The sequence below is a fragment of the Camellia sinensis genome, chromosome 5, assembly GCF_055761805.1.
Source record: "Camellia sinensis isolate YWXY chromosome 5, ASM5576180v1, whole genome shotgun sequence".
Classification (NCBI taxonomy): domain Eukaryota; kingdom Viridiplantae; phylum Streptophyta; class Magnoliopsida; order Ericales; family Theaceae; genus Camellia; species Camellia sinensis.
In genome coordinates, this window is record NC_138965.1 from 181,992,111 (window position 1) to 182,012,831 (window position 20,721).

Genomic DNA, 20,721 nt, shown 5'->3' on the forward strand with positions numbered 1-20,721 from the left:
AGATGGATCACAAACATACCAAACAGTATCCCATTTACATCGGAACACCCACAAATTTCCATTTACGTCTCTTCTGTTTCGATCGGTTTGGAGGGAAACCAAAAATCCCTACAGTAAGGTTTGGGGCAAAGACATAAATTCCACTTCGCAAAAACCAACATGTACCCTTGCTCTACACGATAAAACATTGACTAATTGGTCATTAACACTAGAATGAGACTTATTGGTTCATAAGATAAAAGTTGAGAATAAATGGATCAAAAGATTGAGATTTGAGATTTATTGGTGCATCTCCCTAATTTTTAAGAAAAAAATTTAAAAAATTATTTGATTAAAATTTTTTGAAAATAAAAATTTTAAAATCACTTTTCATTCTGTTAAACATCAATCAATCACTTTTTTTTCTCTTTTTTTTTCTCACATCTCCTATACATCAATTAATTATTTTTTCTCTCGCCTATTTATTCAATTACACAAAAAAAAAAAGAATTAAATCATTCCAACCTCCAAAATTTCAAAACTTTTTTCAAACATACAACCAAATAAATTTTCAAATTTTATAAACTCTTTCCAGAAAATTATTTTTCAAAATTGTTTCACAAATACAAACCAAACATGACCGTAATATTCATAATTGTTATTATTATTATTTTATATTATAATTCGATTTTCATGAAGAAATAAATAATATTGTTATATATTTCTACATGTAATATAAAACAATGAAAAAATATGTAATTACAATTATGGCCCTCTCTAAAATTACCATTAAGGATTGTAATCCTAAAAATTCAAACCTAATTTCTATCGACAACTTGGCTAATGCATGGCTACTATCGCCTCTCTGTCACCCCTCTCCAACCTTTATCAGCCCCTATAAACACTATTCTCCAACCTTATCGCACCATCTCTCCATTATGCTTTCTCTTCATTCCTTCACTCGTGTAGCACTTTCTCCTATAACCCTCGCCAAATTTTCCATTTCTAGCCCCGCCTTTTCCTTTGTCACCACATTTCCTCCTCTAAACCACCTCATTCTCGTCGCCTCCCTACCTCTTCATTCTCATTCTTCTTCTTCTCTAAAAGTCCTAGATCCAAGGAAGAAGGTGTAACAAAAAAATGAGACAGGCTAGGGATTGTAGTTGTTGGTAATGAGGGTTGGGGATGAGAGTCAATGAGGTAGAAAAGAGCTTTAAAGTGAGGCTAAGGTAAGAGAGGGTCACGATAGTATGGGAGCCCATGTGAAATACTTTGAATCGATTTCAACTGTGTCTCTCTCTCTCTATGTGTGTGCGTATGTGTGTGAAATGCTCTCTGGCTAGGGCTGTAAATTTGGCCCGGCCCGAGCCATGTCTGGTCTTGCGGGCTCCCGCCAAATTCGAGCCTGGCCGGACCAGCCTATGAGCCAGAAAATTAGGCCCAGGCCCAAGCCTAAACCCAAGGGATATTCGGGCTTTGGGCGGACCAGTAAGCCTGGGCCTGGGCTTACTTGGACAAGCTTGAACAAATTTTTTTTGTTTTTCTATTTTTTCAACCAAAAATTTATTATTTTCCACTAAAAAAGACATTGGGCCTCGAACGGGCTAAGTCTCGAACTGGACCTGGGGTGGGCCTTATGTGGGCTAATGGGTCAGCCATGAGTCGAGCCGGGCTTCAAAATGATAGCCCAGGCCCGGGCTTAGGATCTCGGGCTGGGCTCGGGCCCAAACGGGCCTAAACAGGTTAAGCCCACTCCGAACCGCAAGCACACGGGCTTCAAGCCACTCACGGACCACGGCCATATTTACACTCCTATCTTTATCTCTACATGCAAAGCCCCTACTTCCCCAACAAAGCTTTTCACGGTTAGTAGGCTTCATCGCTCATTTTCCTCTTCCTTATCCACCTCTCTTGCTAGCCGATAGCCCTCGCTCTCTCTCTCTCTCGTTTGGTTATGTGTCCGATTTTTAATGATCGGATAAGTATTTTTCTATAATCAATTTGTGCTTTCTCGCTACCTTAATTGTTGCATCCCCTCTCTTGCTAATTTTCCTCGACTCAGAGTTGCCAAATACACTATAGACCATTATTTGATGTCGTTTTAACATGTTGATCCACGCTAAGCAATCCCTTGTAGTCCATTAAAAAATTATTTTTTCTTCTGTGAATGGGATTGCGACATTCCTAACTGATGGTAGTCATAACTAGTTTCCAATTTAAATTATTAATCTATTTTCGTTAAATAAAATTAATAAAAAAAATAAATATTTTAGTCATTAAAATCAATGAAAAAAATATTTTAGATATTTTATATATATCTACAATGAGTTTAATAACTAAAATACTATTTGTTTTCATTGATTTTACTTAACAAAATAAACAAATGATTTAGATTAAAAATAAATTAAAATATTAAGATCTAAATTAAAAAATAATTTTGTTATATGACTCAAACTCTGAATTTTTTTATTTTTTTTAGAATTGTCCATTTTCTTTTCCAAAAAAAAAAGAAAAGCGTCTTTCAGTTTTCCCTACCACCTAGTCATGGAAAAATAGATTCAAAGATTTCACTTCAATTATTTTTTCTGTTAACAATTGTTCAAAGAAACCAACCCAAATAAAAGAAAAATAATGACAAATGATATGTGCGAGAAATAACATAGAAATATCACTGTACCTTATTTTTCTGACTTCTTGATCAATATCTATCTGTACTAACTCATATAAGATATATTTGAACATGTCTCCTCAATTATCATGTCAAGTTTTCATTGCAATTTCATATACATCTTATATATATATATATATATATAAATTAACCCAGCAAATATAACATATCAAATTATTTATTATTATTTTATATTTTCTTTTTAAAATTTTGCTAATTATGCTGGTAAATATTCCAATGGTCGACCAAATTTAAGGCCTGGCACCTAGGCAAAACCAGTTGCCTACACGAGAAATATATATGTATATACTAATTTTAAAAAACCCGTGTAAAACATAAGTTATTATTACAGTATGATTAAGTTTTATATTTTAATTTTTTTTTAAATTAAAATATTATTATATGAAATTGAATAGAATAAATCATTAAATATATGATAAAATTATGTAGTATGAAATGTATCATTTTTGATTTGTTATACATTAAATGATGTAAACTCCAATTCTATTACCTAACATTTTGGATGAATAATGAGTCTTCAACATTTCTTCCGAATTTACAAAAAAAATTATGGTGTATACTTTTTTCTCAACAGATAAATATACAACAAATACCAAGATAATTCTCTCATCTACAAAAAACTATTAAAATAATTCACTGAACTAGTAAAGAAACAAAAAAAATACATATATATACAAATGACTAATTTTATTAATATATAAATCATACTCGCATAACAAATAATCAATTTTATTAATAAGTAAATCAACAATTTTTAATGATATGAAAAATATTTTTCAATTAACCATTTTGTTAATAAATAAAATCATAAGTCAATTAACAATTTTTAATGATACAAAAAATATTTTTCAATAAACAATTTTGATACTTTACTATTGCATAGGAGAATAATTTTTTTTTTCTCCGCGTATTGTGTTAAATTAAAATTTATAACAAACAATAGTTATAATTTTTAATATTATAAGACCAAATCATATTTTAAACAAACTTTTTGGGTGTATTTGTAATTTGTTAAAAAATAAAAGATTTATGTTTCATAACTGATCAAGAATGTATGCGTAATTACGAAAAAATCTATTTCATAATTGACCAAGAATGTTTGTGTAATTACGAAAAACTTATTACCTAATTGACCAAGAATGTTTGCGTAATTACGAAAAAATCTTTACTCAACATATAGGCCACCATTAGTAGATTATTCAAAATAAAAGCACGAAATCAGAAAGAAAAAAAATACGAAACTCAAACAGTTAAGCGATTCTTATATATATATACATAAAATATAAAATAAATTAATTGTAAGATTGCTTACCGACTACCTCTTTCAAAGCAGCAGCCTTGTGCACTAGTTATATTGGATATAAATTGGTTGAAATGCGAATGGCTTTGTAGTTCAGGTGCTAAGGATTTCTATGCTATGTAACGTGCAATATTATTATCTATACCCTATAAAAAAAAGTTAACAAGAAATTCTCTTATACTGTGTTTAGCTGAGGGATTTGAGAAGGAATTTGGAAAGAAAAAAAGAAAAAATAGGTGAAATTTCACTTAGTTTCACACTCCTTTTCTCTTTTCCTTTCTAAATCTTCCAACCAAAGATAGCGTTAAAGAGTCATGATTGGTCTACAATCCCAAAAAAGCACAAGAAAATAGTTCACAACTTATTGATGCATTATGTGTCACATTACTCATTGCCATTACAATACAAATGCTATCAAATGCCTCTTCTAGACGGCAACGTTACCAATACATTGCGAGTTATGCGCTAGAAAGACAGATCGATAATGCTTAACTTGTAACTTAAAAACATTATTTAACAGAAAAACATGAGAAAAAGTTTGCATATATGTTATCTGTATGGACCATTCCTATTCATACCTTCATTCTCTATTCTGTTCTTATAAATCGGTAAACCCCATTTGCTATGAAGGATTTTGAACCGGCTTTGGGTGAGTGGCGGCATAGATGGAAGAATTGATATCGGTTTTTAGATGGGAAAGTAGATGCTGTACATCTGGACGTAAATTTTCCAATGCTCTTCCACAGAGCGCCAAAACTTCATACCTAGGTTTACTGTTAGCCTGCACAGGTCCTCCTTGCCCTTCATAATGGACAACATGATGGCTGTTGGGCATAAACAAATCAAACATATGTAAGAAAGGTCGTGTGGACGGGAAATGGATAAATTTGAAATTTTATGCTATAGGATTGGTTCAAAGACGAGAAGCAAGATCTTACAGGAAGTCAATGAGATCAGCTATATCCGATGCTTCAACAGGAGTTGATAGCTGTGAGTTCTTCCCGAACACGTCGACCATTATATTTAAAAGCAATGACAGGGTCTGGAGGTCATTTTAAGAATATTACAACCATAACATATTCAAAAGATGTAATTAAGCAATCAATTTAAGATGTTAGGCCCACAAGATACCAAAACTTTTGGTGTTCTATGATTCACCAATGATCACGGTTCTTAGAATCTTATGATTCACAATTCAATTCGGTACGAGTTTTGACCAAAACAATTTCATACGTGTTGTTGGATCTTAAATTGTATGAATCTTATGACTCAATTGTGTTTAACTATGATTCTTTATGATTCACTACTATTTGCTACCATTCAATGCGATTCACTACAATTCAACTCTATTTGCGTAACGCATGAAACAATGTTATTTTACAAAATAAAAGAGAGATAAAATAATTATATTAGTGTACATGAATTTATATCTATATACATATTTATGATTTGGTTATATTGAAATTTATTTCATTTTAAACGTGTACTTTTACATCTACATACATATATAAAATTATATGTAAGAAAACAATGTAAATAGAGAATTGTATATATGATTGTATTATTGATTGATATATTGATATGTTACAATGATTCCTATATATAAAAGAGTAGGTGGTAGTAGGTGGTAGGTGGAGTAGGTGAAGTGGAGGTGGTAGTGGTGTAGTGGGTTAGGTTTAGTGGAGTAGGTGAGGTGGTAGTGGTGTAGTGGGTTAGGTTTAGTGGAGTAGGTGAGGTGGTAGTGGTGTAGTGGGTTAGGTTTAGTGGAGTAGGTGAAGTGGAGGTGATAGTGGTGTAGTGGGTTAGGTTTAGTAGAGTAGGTGAGGTGGTAGTGGTGTAGTGGGTGGATTTTAACAGCCCCCGCAAACTCAAGGGGGATAGGAACTAACCAACTTGAGTTTGGAGAGAGTAACAAAACAAGAAAATACATAAAAATAAAAGAGGATAGGAGACACTGTATGGTTGTGTCAGACCATTGGTGAAGACACTGGATGGTGGTGTCATAACGTTGTAGAGGACACTGTATGGGGGTGTCATAACGTTGTAGAGGACACTGTATGGCGGTGTCAGACCGATGTAGAAAACAGTTTATGGGGTCATGTCGGACCGTTGTAGCAGACAATGTTGTGACAGTTGTTGTGACAGTTTACGGAGTCTTGCTGGACCCTTGTAGAAACTAACCGGAATCAATGTCGGGACAGTTTATAGAGTCTTGTCGGACCCATAAAGGAGCTAACCGGAATCAATGTCGGGACAGTTTACAGAGTCTTGTCGGACCCATGAAGGAGCTAACCGGAATCAATGTCGGGACAGTTTACAGAGTCTTGTCGGACCCATGAAGGAGCTAACCGGAATCAATGTCGGGACAGTTTACAGAGTCTTGTCGGACCCATGTAGAAGACACTGTATGAGTGTGTATATAGGCTGCCCAAAAGATATACATGTAGATATATATATCGAGCCCGCAAAAGTCGCGCCCTCAAAAAGCGCGCCCACTTTATCAAAAGATGTGCCCGACAGAAATCATCGAGCGGCGAGCCATCAAAAGGCACGCCAGACACGCGGCGATGCACGTGACCGACAGAACGCGTGTCGGCCTCTTCGTCAGGGTCTTTATAAACCAAAGCGGAGGCTGAGGCTTGGAAGCATAACAAACCAGTTGAAACCTCTGCATTCTCAGAGAGCTTGTCTCGAAGAGCTGCAAATCTTGAAACACTCTGTAACCAACCCTGTCTGACAGTACCAATCGGTAATCGCTGCTTCTCTGAAACACTTAGCAACCCAAAAACATGGCCTCTTCTTCCCGTCCAGCTACCCAGAACATGGCCTCTTCTTCCCGTGGTCTGCTTACTCTCTTTCCCGACCTCAACGAGTCCACAAGAGAGATAACCGGTGCGGTTGCCCTTGAACCTCAACCAAACGCCCCTGAGTTTGCTCCGTTGACCTTTCCTATGCGGTCTGTGGAGCAAAGAATGGCAGCGCAATCAGATATTGAGGCGAATCAGTATACTTTGAAGTCATGTGTGGAAACCATGACTGCGGTCACAAACTTGTCGCACCGGCTGCAGAGTAGGACAAATGAGGTGCAGCAGTTAAACGCCCAACTGGCTCTGCTCCAACGCATGTATAAGGATGCGCGAGCAGAGATAAGTGTGCTAAAGGCGGAAAATAAGGAACTGAAGCGGAAGGCCACCGTTATGTTCCGATTTGGAGGTCTGCCATATGCTGCAGTGGAGGAGCAGGGAGTAGTGATCGTGCCCAGTGGAGTGGGTGCGGGAAACACAGAGGCAGCACCGGCAAGGGCCGCCCAGGACGGAGGCAAGAAAAAGCGACCCGCAGCAGAGTAGAGAAGCAAAATCCCGCCTGTGGATGTGGTTGTTTTGTGTGTGTGTGTGTTTTTTTTTTTTTTTTTTTTTTTTTTATTTTTTATTTTTTTGGTGTAAAATGCTGATCGGGGTTGATCCCCGGCATGAAGAAATGACAAGTTTGTAAAATGTTTTTTTTTTTTTTTTTTGGGAGTGTTGTGTTGAAAAAATAAAAATAAAATGAAAGAAAACAAGGGAGAAAGAAAATAGATAAAAAAATATGTATAGATGGATTATATGAAAAATATCAGGGTGATTGTTTCAAAAATAAAGTGGGGGTATGTAAAAAGGAGGAAAAGTGATTTGGAAAAAATAAATAAAAAATAAGTGATTTTAAAATCAAATGGAGGAGAGTTTGAGTAATAGAATATAATAAAAAGAGATATATATATATATATATAAAGTAAAGAAGGTGGGGAACAACATGATAAGGGTGTATTTTAAAATGATAAATAAAAGAAAGTTGAAGACAACATGATACCGGTGTGTATGGATGTGATAATGAGAGTGAAACAAACTTGGTGAGTATGATTAAATAAATAAAAGAAGAATGGGTGTGCTTTCCTTAGTGCTCCTCTCTCTGCCTTCAAAGTCGAGATTGGTCTCTCCAAACGAAGGCTCAACATTCAAATCATTGTAGTCCTCTGAAAAGGTTCTAACCATGTGCCACAAAATTGGCCCCACCATTATTTGCCTGATAGATAGATGGCTGGAAGCCCTTGACAACACCAGCACCACATATGGACAAATGCATACACACACAATCACAGCGCTGGCACCACCGATGAGTATGGTGGATAGCCTCCTGTGGGCCATCTCTAACACCTCATCATCTCTATAACCAGATACTGATATTAAACAGAATGTTAATATAAATATCAGCAGCCCATAATCGTATCTTGCTTTCATTCTTGGAAAAAATCTTATGAATGTCACTACTGCAGCTAGTATGAAGACGAAAAGCCCAAGTAGTATGGGCTCACATATTTCTCTAGAAAAACTAGCAATTCGATGAGCTCCAACGCCAAGAGTACCAGCAAGCAGTGTTGCAAAACCCCTATTTACACCCCTTCCAAGTGTTGCACCCACAGAGAAGTCAAAGACAACAACAATAGTAAGAACAACCCACATTGCAGAGACACCAAAACCATCATAGAGAGGGTCACAGTAGTAGAACTAAAAGGTTGAGAAGGTGGTGTAGAGAGAAACCGAAGAGAGAGTTGCCGAGAGAGAGAGGTTGGCCTCTTCATCTCAGAGAGAGATGAGAATGGTTGATCTTTGTATGTAGAGAAGTCGCCTCTGGTGGCGGCGAACTGGAAGCTATATGTATTGATAGAGATGACAGCGGAATAGGTTGAGGTCCGGCGGGCGGCTAAGGTGAGGTTGCCGCCCGCCGGGGAAGCGAAAATACTAGGTTCTAAACCTGCTCTGATACCATGTAAGAAAACAATGTAAATAGAGAATTGTATATATGATTGTATTATTGATTGATATATTGATATGTTACAATGATTCCTATATATAGAAGAGTAGGTGGTAGTAGGTGGTAGGTGGAGTAGGTGAAGTGGAGGTGGTAGTGGTGTAGTGGGTTAGGTTTAGTGGAGTAGGTGAGGTGGTAGTGGTGTAGTGGGTTAGGTTTAGTGGAGTAGGTGAAGTGGAGGTGATAGTGGTGTAGTGGGTTAGGTTTAGTGGAGTAGGTGAGGTGGTAGTGGTGTAGTGGGTGGATTTTAACATTATATATTATGTTAAATAGAGTAATTTTACAATTCACGATTCATTATTTTAGCAAACAATTCATGATTTGATTCATACTTTAACAACAATGCCTATGATTAATGACTTTTTCCCATTGTCTATTGAAAGGACTCCATTCCTATGGTGGTTTGGTCAATGAACGCATCTTGGGCCAAACTGACTAATCTAGCACTTAAGTCCTTGCCATTGTTGGGTGCTTTGCTTTAGCATAGAGGAGTTGGATCCAGGCTAAGAACTAAGGCTAGTTTTATATTAACACATTCAAATCATAGAGGATGGTTTAAACAAAGTCATCTTTATTACATAGAGGATGTGAGTACTAGATCTCTGAACAAGACAAGAATATATGCACTTTAGCATGGTGAAAAACTATTGAGTCACTATAAGTTGTGAAGAGATTGTAAGAATTCTCTCACTGATGCTTGGAAATATTGAAGGTTAGTTACAACTACACCTATCAGTCTGACATAAGGCCTACCATTGCCTATGTAGCAAGTGTAATGAGGTTAAATCAGACTGGAAATAAAATTCATTGTTGAATACCAGATACTGAAATTCAAAGAATTAAACTAGAAATGAATCAGTAATTTTCTGACCTTATTGAAAAGAGCATGTGCATTGGCCAATCGCGGAAGCAACGGACCCATAATACGGAATACTATTCTCAACACTGCAACTGATGTAACTGGCCTGAGATGCTTTATGATAAGGTGTGTTCCATCTAGCCATTCTTGTGGAAGATTACTAAAGAAAGAGTGAAGCAGGGCCACAATGTTACCTAGCAAAAAATTGATCACATTACAGGATCGAGGGTCAATCAAAAAAACATAATGTAAGAAACAATTAATCCTTAAAACTTGAAATGGTTCATGGTGATGAATGTTTGGCTGATCAGTTTGAAAAGAACTAGACCATGGCTGCCTCAAAGCACATAAAACATTGTTTGTTAGCTTAGATAATACACTATGAACTGAAACAATTTGACTTTCATTATTACTCTGCTTCAATCCTAGAGAAGTTATAACTCACTGCTATATGTTTTAGCAAAAGGTTTGAGCTATAAATTGCATTCATGTGAGCAAAAGTTTATGATCAGGCAATTAAAAACTAATTAGTTGTCACAAGCACACAAAAAAAATGTTCTCGTACTGTGTTCTAATTTATTCAATTTGCCATTGAAAAGAAAATGACTTCGAGGCAGCTTCATTACCCCCGACAGTGAATGAAAGCAATAGATTTATATATTGCTTATACATACAGAAAAATGAAATAGCTAGACAGCACCCTCATCATTAGAGGATGAAAAGAAAAAAGCAAAATAAATATAGAGATAAAATATCAGCACCAAAGACAAGGTAAAATCAAGGTTGTTAAAATTGGGATCCTAGGTAGGATCGGTGAGAGGATCTCGTGGATTGGATCGCAAGATTGGATTGAGGATCGTAGCATCCTACTTTCTATTAAAAAAAAGATAAAAATATAAATTAGAATGACACATATTAAAAATAAGGTGAAAAATCACAAAATCTACGATCCTACTTGTGATCCTGTTATAACATTAATCCTACAACAATCTGGATCATTTTCGCAATCTAGGATCGTAGGATTGTATGAATCCTACAATCCGGATCTCGATTTTAATAACCATGGGTAAAATTTATCAATACAAAACCAAAGTTATCAAGTACGTACCAATGGCTGTTGAGGTATTGTCTTGGGCAGCCCATGTTGGATCAAGCAAAGCATAACCAACAGCAGAGTCTAGTTCTCCAAGTGACCTCTTCCCATCAGTAAGCCACCAACTCTCTTTTATTAGACGTGATGCCTCCATATAGAGTTGTATGTGAAAATCTGTTGGGAGTTGAGCCAATAAAAGACCGCAAGCTTGGATGAGCAAACAAGACAACTGCTGGCATGTATAGCCACTTCGGGAAACAAAGTTAGAGGTGTTAATTCCTGAGACAGAAGGAGTTGGTCTACTTGCGTTCAAGGAATCAGTGCTTCCTCCTGAAGGGGAAGTTGGTAAAACAGAACCTTGCCCAACACTATTAGGAGCACCATGCAGACCATTGCTAGATTGGATTAGTGTTGGTTGTATGTGCACAACAATTTGAACTAGTGATGATACAATCTGGGATGCAGATACAGGAAGAGAGAGTATTTCTATGACTGCTGTTTCAAGCATCAGCTGAGTATGTGTCCCTGGATCTTGGATTTGATAGAATGCTTTCTGGCCTTCAGAAGCATTTGTTGGTCCAGGCTGAGAAGTCGCAGAATTCTTGTGCGCACGGAGGGAATTACTTGAAGCATCCCCCAGTGAGACAGTTTTTGAGCTATTATTTAAAGGAGGAATAACATTATTCACAATACCTAATAAAAGAGTTGCAAAGTAGTCCAATGGCGGGCAAATGGCAGCATTTGATGAGTTAATATGCTGGGGAAATGACTCAGAAAATGGGATCTGAAACACAACAAGAAGGAACAAATGAGGCAGCAGCAACGATCAAAGTAGTGGGGGGGGGGGGGGGGGGGGCGGCAAAGAACGGGAGGGGGGAAGAGATTCGCCATTACCTTTTTAAGATCCAGTACATTCAGTATTCGGAGAATAAGCTTTCCTGGAAGATGACCATAGAAATATGCAAGTATATCACGAACAAATGTAAAATTTAGGGGGTAATAGTGAAGAAATGTGGAAAACAACTGCAGAACTCTGTCAGCGAAGTCTGTGGCATCATTTTCAATAAGTCTATAGATGATTAAGGGGATGACTGGAAGCAAACGTGCAGTGATATCATCAAAGAATGTGGGATGCCTGTGTAGTGCAAGATGAGAAAAACAAGAGTCAAAACAGTGCAGGCATTCAAATCAAATGAAATTGCACAGTTTACAAAGATAGAGCAAAAAAATAGTCTAGATAGAAAGAATATATGCATTAATGAAAATAATGGGAAAAAGGGATCTCATGACTACATTTATGAGAAGCCAGAAGAGGAACAGGAATTTATTCAGTCACTTAAAAATGGTTATGTCAATGCTTTCTTGGAGACAATGGCAATTTTACATCTCTTTCCCTGAAAAATGGTGTTCAGTTTAATAAACTTAAGTGGTGGCACATATAAGTCCATCACAAAAAATGCTTTCAACCCAACTATATACCAAACAATTTGATTATATGTCCTCAAGGTGCTTTGTACATGGTGGTTGGATATTGACAAGCCATGAAAGTATATTTTAATCTTTGGGATTGGAGGAATAGATATTAAAATCTTCAAACCTATGATCTTAGATATCCATTGGAACATGTGCAAATGGGCAAAAACTTATCAGCTATACACATCCATGATGATGCCCATATGGACTTAGCAGTGAAGAGAACTGAAAATATTGCTCATAACGTAAAATCTAATATACTTTACTATGACATAAAATAAATATATAATTTTGATGAACATCTCAGGAGTGGTGAAATTCCAATTTGGTTCAAGGAAGATGCCATCCTTTAATATTTCTGTCCCTTGATTATTAATAGTTAATATCTGAGTTCAAAACTGAATGCCTGAATGGCGAAGTTATACAAAACAATGAGTACAATTCTAATGGATGTGAAGATGGCCTTCCTTCATGGTGCTCTAGAAGAGAAAATTTACATGAAGCAACCACAAGGTTTGACAACAATGATTACTACAAAAAAGTGAATGGTTTGAATTACATGGCTTGTGTCCATGCCATGAAGGCTTTTTTGCATGGGAAAAAGTATCTGCGATTTATTGCAAAATTTGAATCCCCCCAAGGAGTATGACACCTATGTTGATTGGTCTGAGGATTCGGTTGTGATGAGTAGTGGCTCTGGCTTAGTTTGGAACCGATATTGCTACTACCCCGGTAATCTAAAAGAACATTATGCATATTTTGTTCCATATTTTTGAAAGTTTATTCGTTCATTCCTTCAGCATGTCTTCTCCTCTAAACATCTCCGAGGAGTGTCAAAGTGACAGCATTCTAAAGTTACTATTGTATGGAGAGATATTCATGGAAGTAACAGTTGCTATATGTTGAATATAACCAAAATATGATCTCACAGTCATTGTATTGAAATACGATAAAGAGAGGAAAAAAAATTTTTCTTTGTGTTTTGTTTATGTTTTATTTGTTAATTTTCATAGAATATCATGAATGAGTCTCACTCATTAAGTTTTAACTTGCAACTTGAGTGCAGAACCTTCATCTTATCAAACAATATGTTCTAGAGATTATTGCAAGGTATGTTGCAGTTTACAAGATGTCAGTTCTTCCAAGAGAGATGATTTGCAAGATCTTTCTGTTGTTCAACATGATTGAATAATCCAAAGGAAAACCATTGTTTCTTTATTTATTTAGTTTTGTTTAATTACTGTAGGTTGTTGTGAATAAATCTCGCTCATTAACTTACACAGTGCATAACCTTGACCATAACAAACAAATTATGTTCTACAGATTTTTGCAAGCTATGTTACGGTTTATAGGACGTCACCTTTCCTTCCAAGAGAGATGATTTCCAAGAGCCTTTTGCAGTTCAACACGCTTGAACATGCCAGAGGCAAGCCAGTGCTCAGGTGGGCCACGATTCATGAGGTAAAATTTTACTCTCTGTTGAAGCTCTTGCCTCTCAAGTAGATTGATCTGCAAAATTAGATTACTATACCATTTTAAAATCAATAGCAATACAAAGGCAACTCTCTCGAAATATGTAAAGATGGAAACCACAAGTATCCATTGTCTTAGTTTTACTACTAGAGAAATTTTAAATGAGTCTTGAGGAAAAGTATATATCAAAGCAAACTTCTCAGCTATCATATCTGGCCAAATCACATTCCAATTCATTTGAAAAAAATAAGCATTGAAACCATCAGGCCCTAGAGATTTGTCTGGTTTGATGCCAAATACGGCAGCCTTTATTTCCTCAACAGTTAATGGTTTCACAAGAAGACCTTGCTGATCATGCTGGAGTTGAGGGAGACCAAAACTATTAAGAACAAGTCACCCTTCCCTTTTTGTGCAAATTCAGATCCCAACAACTGCTTGTAATATATAACGATTTCCCCCTTTAGTAGTTTAGGATCCTCTAATGCATCTCCATTCAAAGCTCTATGCTTAAGATTTTATTCCTCAGCCTATGATTGCACATGTTCTGGTGGAAAACTTGGTATTTTGATCACCCAACCTAAGCCAATTAATCCTAGCCTTTTGTTTTTTAACAGATACTTCTGCTAGGGTGAATTCTGCATCAAGGAATTAGCATCTAAGCTCTTTATCTGAAAATGTAGCTTGAAATTGCTCCAAATTTTGCCTTGCCTCCACCACTCTAGTTGAGATGTTGGAATAATGATCTTTGTTGAGCTGCCTAAGAATAAGTTTAAGCCTTTTGAGCTTGGCTTGGAACTTCACCATAGGTGATCCCTGCTGTGGCTACATCCATGAATCCTCCAAAAGCTTAAAGAACTTTCCATTTTTCAACCAATAGATCTTTAGTCTCAAATAGTTCTCATCTTTCACTGTTCATCCATGCTGATTCCATCACCAGTACAAACTTCACCCAGATCATTCACAAAATTAAAGTGAAATTGTGGTGGCCTGTTACCCTTCATGGTGGACGCATTGAATTTGGGGGATTGGAGAAAGTGCAAAGTTTTTTTTTTTTATCATGGGCATACTTTGAGTTTGTTCTTAAAATTCTGTTGATAATGGCGGTGGTTGATTTGAGGTCCTGAAGGGTTGGAGAAGATGGAAGGATAAGCGACTTCCTTGTCCATGGTGTGAAAAGCACCAGACCAGAGAGAGAGAAGATGTGGGGCTTGGTCCTCGCCTCCTTGAAAGTCACATTGTAGAACATTTTGTCCATTTATATTTATTTTCCCTGATAACTGTTGGAATGTGTCCACATCACCTGGAATTGCCCTGTCTATACTGGTTATAAGGCTCCAGTTTCCCTCTTCTTAATACCTGGATTTTAAGGAGAAGTGTGGGTTGAGCTTTTCAATTTAGTATCAGAGCTTAGTTGGGCCTGTGCTTGGTGTGCCATTTGTCCAAATACTGTATGTTGTGGTCCAGGAGAGTGTGTTGGAATGTGTCCCGCATCGCCTGAAATTGCCCCATCTGTGATGCTAGTTATAAGATTCTAATTTCCCTCTCCTTAATACCCGGGTTATAAGGAGAAGTGTGGGTTGGGCTTTTCAATCCAGGTGATGTGAGACACATTTCAACACACCTTCCTAGACCACAACATACAGTAGACAAACGATACACCAATCATAGGCCCAATCAAGCTCTAATACCAAATTGAAAAGCCCAACCCACACTTCTCCTTAAAATCTAAGTATTAAGGAGAGCGAAACTAGAGCCTTATAACCAGCACAGATGGGACACTTCCAGGTAATGTGGGAATATGATTGGTGTATCGTTTGTCTGGCTACTGTATGTTGTGGTCCAGGAGAAATAAGGGACATGAAGAAATCATCGCACTAAAGCCATATGATGACCTTAATTGGAGAACAAAGAAAAATAAAATACTGAAAATATTGTACACTACAGTGTTGGTTCATCTAATTTCCCCATTGAATCATTGTTCTCCTATTTTCGATCCATACTCCCGCCAACCAAAATGAATTTTGCACAAGAAACTTTAGCACTAATGTAACACATAAGAAATAAGGGACATGAAGAAATCATCGCAACATCATTAATGAGACACAATCTGTATCAAACTTATCCAACATACAAGTGAATCAACATACTGCAATCATTTGATAGAGATACTAATACATACATAAAAGACAACTCACTTCAGAAGACATAATAAGTAATGCTAAATAAACGTACCACAATACGCAAAGCATGGGGATCATCATCACGGTCAATAAGTGCTAAAAGCAAAATATCCAAGGGAAGCAGCTCATTGGTCCAAACAAAATATGCAAGATTTGTGGAAGCTTTTAATATAAGCTCCTGAAAAATACGGCACCGATGATTATTTTGAGAGAGAATAAGGGGAAGAAAAATAAAAAGGAGGGTACAATGCCAAACCTGCAAGGAATGTCCATGTTGTAGCTCCAAATGAATGTGATGAAGAAGGACATCCACCATTTTATATATATTCGCTGTCACTTCTTCAGGAGAAAATTCTCTTAAGACACATCCCTGAATTTCATCACCCACACAGAAAAAGATTAAATAGCAAAGTTTTTACAAGAGAAATATCAAAAACTAAAATGATGGCAAGGAAGGAAAATATTTTCTGGTGAATTAGGGGGAAAAAATGCAGTGTGAATTTACCAGGTTTGCACTGTTAATGTTCTCAGGATGGACATGCATCAGTACCCATGCACCAGCACAAAGATAATCTCGGTGCATTGGAAAACTGTGACTGATGTAAGTCATGGCATAAGTAGGATCAGCTGACGGTGAAAGAAGCTGTGTGCACTGCTTAATCACAGTAGTTTCTGACTGCCAAAATGAAATGACATATGTGAATAAGTGAAGTTTTTTTATCATTTAAAAACCTGAATTCAAACTAACAAACATTATGACATAGGACAGCACTAGATTTTGAATAGGTTATTTGATGGCCTAAACAGTGAGTAATTTAGGGTTTTGAATAAGTAAATTGAAGGCTAATAGGTAAGGGAAGGGATTAGGGTTGGTTCTGTAAGTTTCTGAAGAATATTGTATATTCAACTTGTATCTCAATTACATCAAGACCTTAGTTTATATAACCCTAACGCCTAAACCAAAAAGGAAATACAGAACCATGCCTAATATATACACAATCATGCATAATATATACACAAACATGCCTAATATATACAATTATATTCTCACATGTTTTGGGGAGATTGGATAAGGTTTTGAATAGGTGTGATCATAACAATTCACTACAAAATTAGTCAAGCAAGAACCCAGTAGCATCCAAAAATTGAAGATGAAGAACAAAGCATGTTTATCACAATTCACAATAATATGAGGAAGTGTAAGAACTCCTTGATTCTATTTTTTCTGCAGCATGAAAATCCATCCAAGAGCAGTCAAACAATAGGGAATACCTAAATTCATAACCTTCAACACATCAATCCTCCCATCATCGAAAGCATAAAATTCTACAAGCTTCAAGAACACAATCAACAGCCTTCTTCAAATTAAATTGCACGAGATATAGAAGATTTCTTTTTTGACTCTGGAATACAGGCATTCGCCTACAATGAGCACATCATTTTTTTTTAATTTTTTTTTTTATTGGTAAGTTAAGAAGACTCAAACTTCAGTCTCTTTATTAGGAGAAGACAGCCTAAGCCGTCAGGGTATTCTGTATGGGGCAAGAAATTTTCCAGATTTTAAGAAAACATTTCAGAAGATCAAAGATTTGACATCCCCTGTAAGAAAGAAAAAATTGGTAAAGATTTTGAAAACTCGTAAAAGGCTAGAAGATGATGTTATGAAGTCATGGTGCCTTTACAAACAAGTGTGATCTTTTTCTCCACACCTCATCTCTGTCCCCTTTAGAATAGGGTTTATCATCTTTTATAATTTAAACGTATCAGGATTCAGAGCTTTATTTACTTCAAAATTAATAATCTCTTCTTCAGGCAATGAACAAGACAAGGAGGCTAGTTCATCACTCAGCAGAAGAGAGGGAAATACCAAATTCTCCCTTAGCATCTACATCTTCTTTCATCCCTATGAAGTGTTAGCTTTCATCCTTGAATTCCCCATCCACAGTCTGCAGATAACTTCAGCGGAATTTTTTTTTTCTTTTTTTTTTTTGTTAAGTAATAAACAAAACTTTATTAAAGAAGCATCAAGATGATGCAATAAATACAAAAAACCCCAAAGGGGCAAGAATCACCCTCTAACCAATGACCTCATCCAAAAAATCTAAAACACCAAACATGTCTGGATCAATTTTCTTCTCTAACCAACTATACAAAACTACAAATAAACGACTCTCAAGCCAACTACCAGTACGATAAGTCTCTTCAAATGTACGCCTATTACGCTCCAACCACACTAGCCACATCAAATAGAATGGAACCAAAGACCACACGCGCCGTCTTCAATGGCCCACCTAAGCCCCATGCCAACTCCACAACATGTCCACCACCCTCCATGGCTGAGCCTAAACAATGCCAAAAAGGGAACAAACAAATCCCCACAAACGGAACGTCATAGGACAGTGCAAGAACAAATCATCCACAAACTCTACATCTTGACAACACATACAACACCGATTTACTAGAATATGACTATGTCGCATCAAGTTATCTAGAGTAAGATTTTGGCCCCAGGTCGCCATCCACATAAAGAAAACCACCTTAGACGGGACCTCCGACACCTAAATAACTCTTCCAAGGAAAATCCCGTCTCACCTCCCCCACCATACTCCAATAGAACGACGAAACTGAAAAACAACCCTTAGCTTCCACAACCTTCCACACCAACACATCCTCCCCCACCCCAGTCACACCCAACTCATACAAATATACCCATAACTCCATCAACTGATCAACCTCCCAATCTTGGACCTGTTGTCATAACTAAATATCCCAAACCACCCCATCCCCACCCCCCAAATAAGATGCCACCATCGTCTCCTTATCCACCACAACACTGAAAATCAAAGGAAAGTGATCCTTTAGCAAAACCACACCAAAACACCTATCCTTCCAGAACCGCACCCTTAGCCCAGTACCCACCCGAAACCCCACCCTTTCCCAAAACACCCTACTCCCCAACCAAATCCCCTTCCATAACCCACAACCATGAGAACCAAGCACATCCCTTGACCCTCATCCCCCCCGAGCTAAACCATACTTACCAGCCACCACCTTTCTCCATAAACACTCTGGCTCCCAAGCAAAGCGCCACGACCATTTCCCTAACAAAACTTGGTTAAAAGTCAACAAACTCCTCACCCCTAGCCCTCCCGTCACTTTCAGTTGGCAAATCCAACCAATAACATATGAACAACATAAAACTGACAAATTTAAGAAAATTCATATCAAAGTGAAGCATATTATGAACCTGCTGCCATTTTTGAATTGCCAGTCCTCTTGTATCCATCCGCCCATTCAAGGCATCACGGAGAATAGAAGGGAAGTAGCGTAAAGTCTTTTCTGACCATGTATGTTGACTAATTGACAATATCTGTTCCAACATGTTTGGAAGATAGAGCATCTGATCAGCCTCAGCAATCCCACGTGTCTTAATGATGATGGCAAGGGTTGTTATGGTTATACGATTCAAGGTTTCTGTGAATTCAGTAGGACCCTGAAAAGAAATATACACACTTGAATTTTAATTCCCAGTAGCAATGAAGGAATTTGTAATTTTAAGTCCATATTTCCTACCTTTCCTTCCTTCTTCACAAAAAAAAACTCTCTCAAAGAAAAAATAAGATTCATGCACAAATTTTCAGCCAATCTAAAAATGCGATGATCTCCACGTTTCCCTTTTAGCGTGGAAATTATTTTCGTTATATCATACATCAAGATCTTGCTTTTGCCTTGGTACCTACAAAGCAAAAAAAAGGTAAGTTACAATTTTTCAATGTTGTTACATCAATTTGCATATACTTAACTAGATTTTCAACTTAATGTCAAAGTTCCATGGCAACTGAAAGCCAATGAATTCTAGAGAGAAAGATTGGAATACAAATATTTGATTGCCATGACAGTTCTCGATCTTCTTTTGGTTTCAACATGCTCAAATGGAAACTTTTTCATTCAAAGCCGAGAAGTTTTACCAAATTGACTAGACATTCAATTACCTGTAGAGTGAAAGCAAACGGTAGTTCAGAATTTCAAGCACCAAAAGAGAAGGTCCAGGCTGCTTCAAAATGGCTGGATTCCTCTGTGACAGATGCTGAAAGGAGTTGCAATATTATGGCACTTTTCCATTAGTAAGCAAAAGCATTTCACATAAAAAGCGAGACAAGTAACTTCTTGGCCAAGAATAATGTCATCTTACTGAGACTAATAGAAATATAGAAGTGTGATATTGACAAAGCAAGGTGAGTCCAAAATGCCTAATCATAAGAAACACAAATTGGCTGATCGTCTCAAAAATCAAGGGAGAAGCCAAATGCACAAATGGGAAAGACCCATGACTGCAATGCTCTCACTACAGAAATAAAAATAAATAAATAAATCTGCTAATGATTTTTATTATATTTCTTGAAGGATTATAGTCAGGAACTAATGGAGATAAGAACAACCGCAAAACAATATAAAGGCTGCATAAAAGCAATCTACAGAAATTTGCAATCAATGATCCCTTTAAGTAGTGAGAAGATTGTATTGGCAGATTAAATTTTCTGAAATTCCATCTGGAGATTACAGAATAAAAATATGATTTGTAACCCCTAAGGAACCTGATAAAGATTAGGTTTGATTTGCAAGATGAAGGGTCATCAAGGATAAAAAGACGAAGTAAGAGAGGAAAAGAAAATAGAGAAATGTAGGTTTTCTTGCCCAACTATTTTGTCAACCTATTTATCTAGACCTCAATTTTTGTGTATCCAGGTTTCTTGCCCCAACTCTTATTTAAAATATCTATGCCCTTGTCAAATTTTGTACCATTTTGTGCAATTTACATATGAACTATCA

At 36.8% G+C, this 20,721-nt stretch overlaps 1 protein-coding gene and 1 long non-coding RNA gene across 5 annotated transcripts in view; one reads left to right on the top strand and one right to left on the bottom strand.

Annotated features, from left to right (window-relative positions):
• Window positions 1–4,318: 4,318 nt before the first annotated feature.
• Window positions 4,319–20,721, bottom strand: part of LOC114317543 (mediator of RNA polymerase II transcription subunit) — a 42,034-nt gene continuing 25,631 nt past the window's right edge. For all 4 annotated transcript variants that reach the window (XM_082870644.1, XM_082870645.1, XM_082870646.1 and 1 more), the window contains 12 exons: window positions 19,884–19,978; window positions 19,465–19,627; window positions 19,139–19,384; window positions 16,397–16,567; window positions 16,148–16,261; window positions 15,944–16,069; window positions 13,599–13,747; window positions 11,660–11,900; window positions 10,781–11,549; window positions 9,685–9,866; window positions 4,907–5,010; window positions 4,319–4,792 (listed from right to left, as the gene is read on the bottom strand). In XM_082870644.1, coding sequence (XP_082726770.1) covers window positions 4,591–4,792; window positions 4,907–5,010; window positions 9,685–9,866; window positions 10,781–11,549; window positions 11,660–11,900; window positions 13,599–13,747; window positions 15,944–16,069; window positions 16,148–16,261; window positions 16,397–16,567; window positions 19,139–19,384; window positions 19,465–19,627; window positions 19,884–19,978 — 2,562 coding nt within the window. In that variant the 3' untranslated portion in view covers window positions 4,319–4,590. The remainder of the gene's footprint in view (window positions 4,793–4,906; window positions 5,011–9,684; window positions 9,867–10,780; window positions 11,550–11,659; window positions 11,901–13,598; window positions 13,748–15,943; window positions 16,070–16,147; window positions 16,262–16,396; window positions 16,568–19,138; window positions 19,385–19,464; window positions 19,628–19,883; window positions 19,979–20,721) is intronic.
• On the top strand, window positions 5,517–9,276 carry LOC145791029 (uncharacterized). Its single transcript, XR_014330653.1, has 3 exons — window positions 5,517–5,619; window positions 5,704–8,903; window positions 8,946–9,276. It is a non-coding gene; the product is annotated as an uncharacterized LOC145791029 (long non-coding RNA).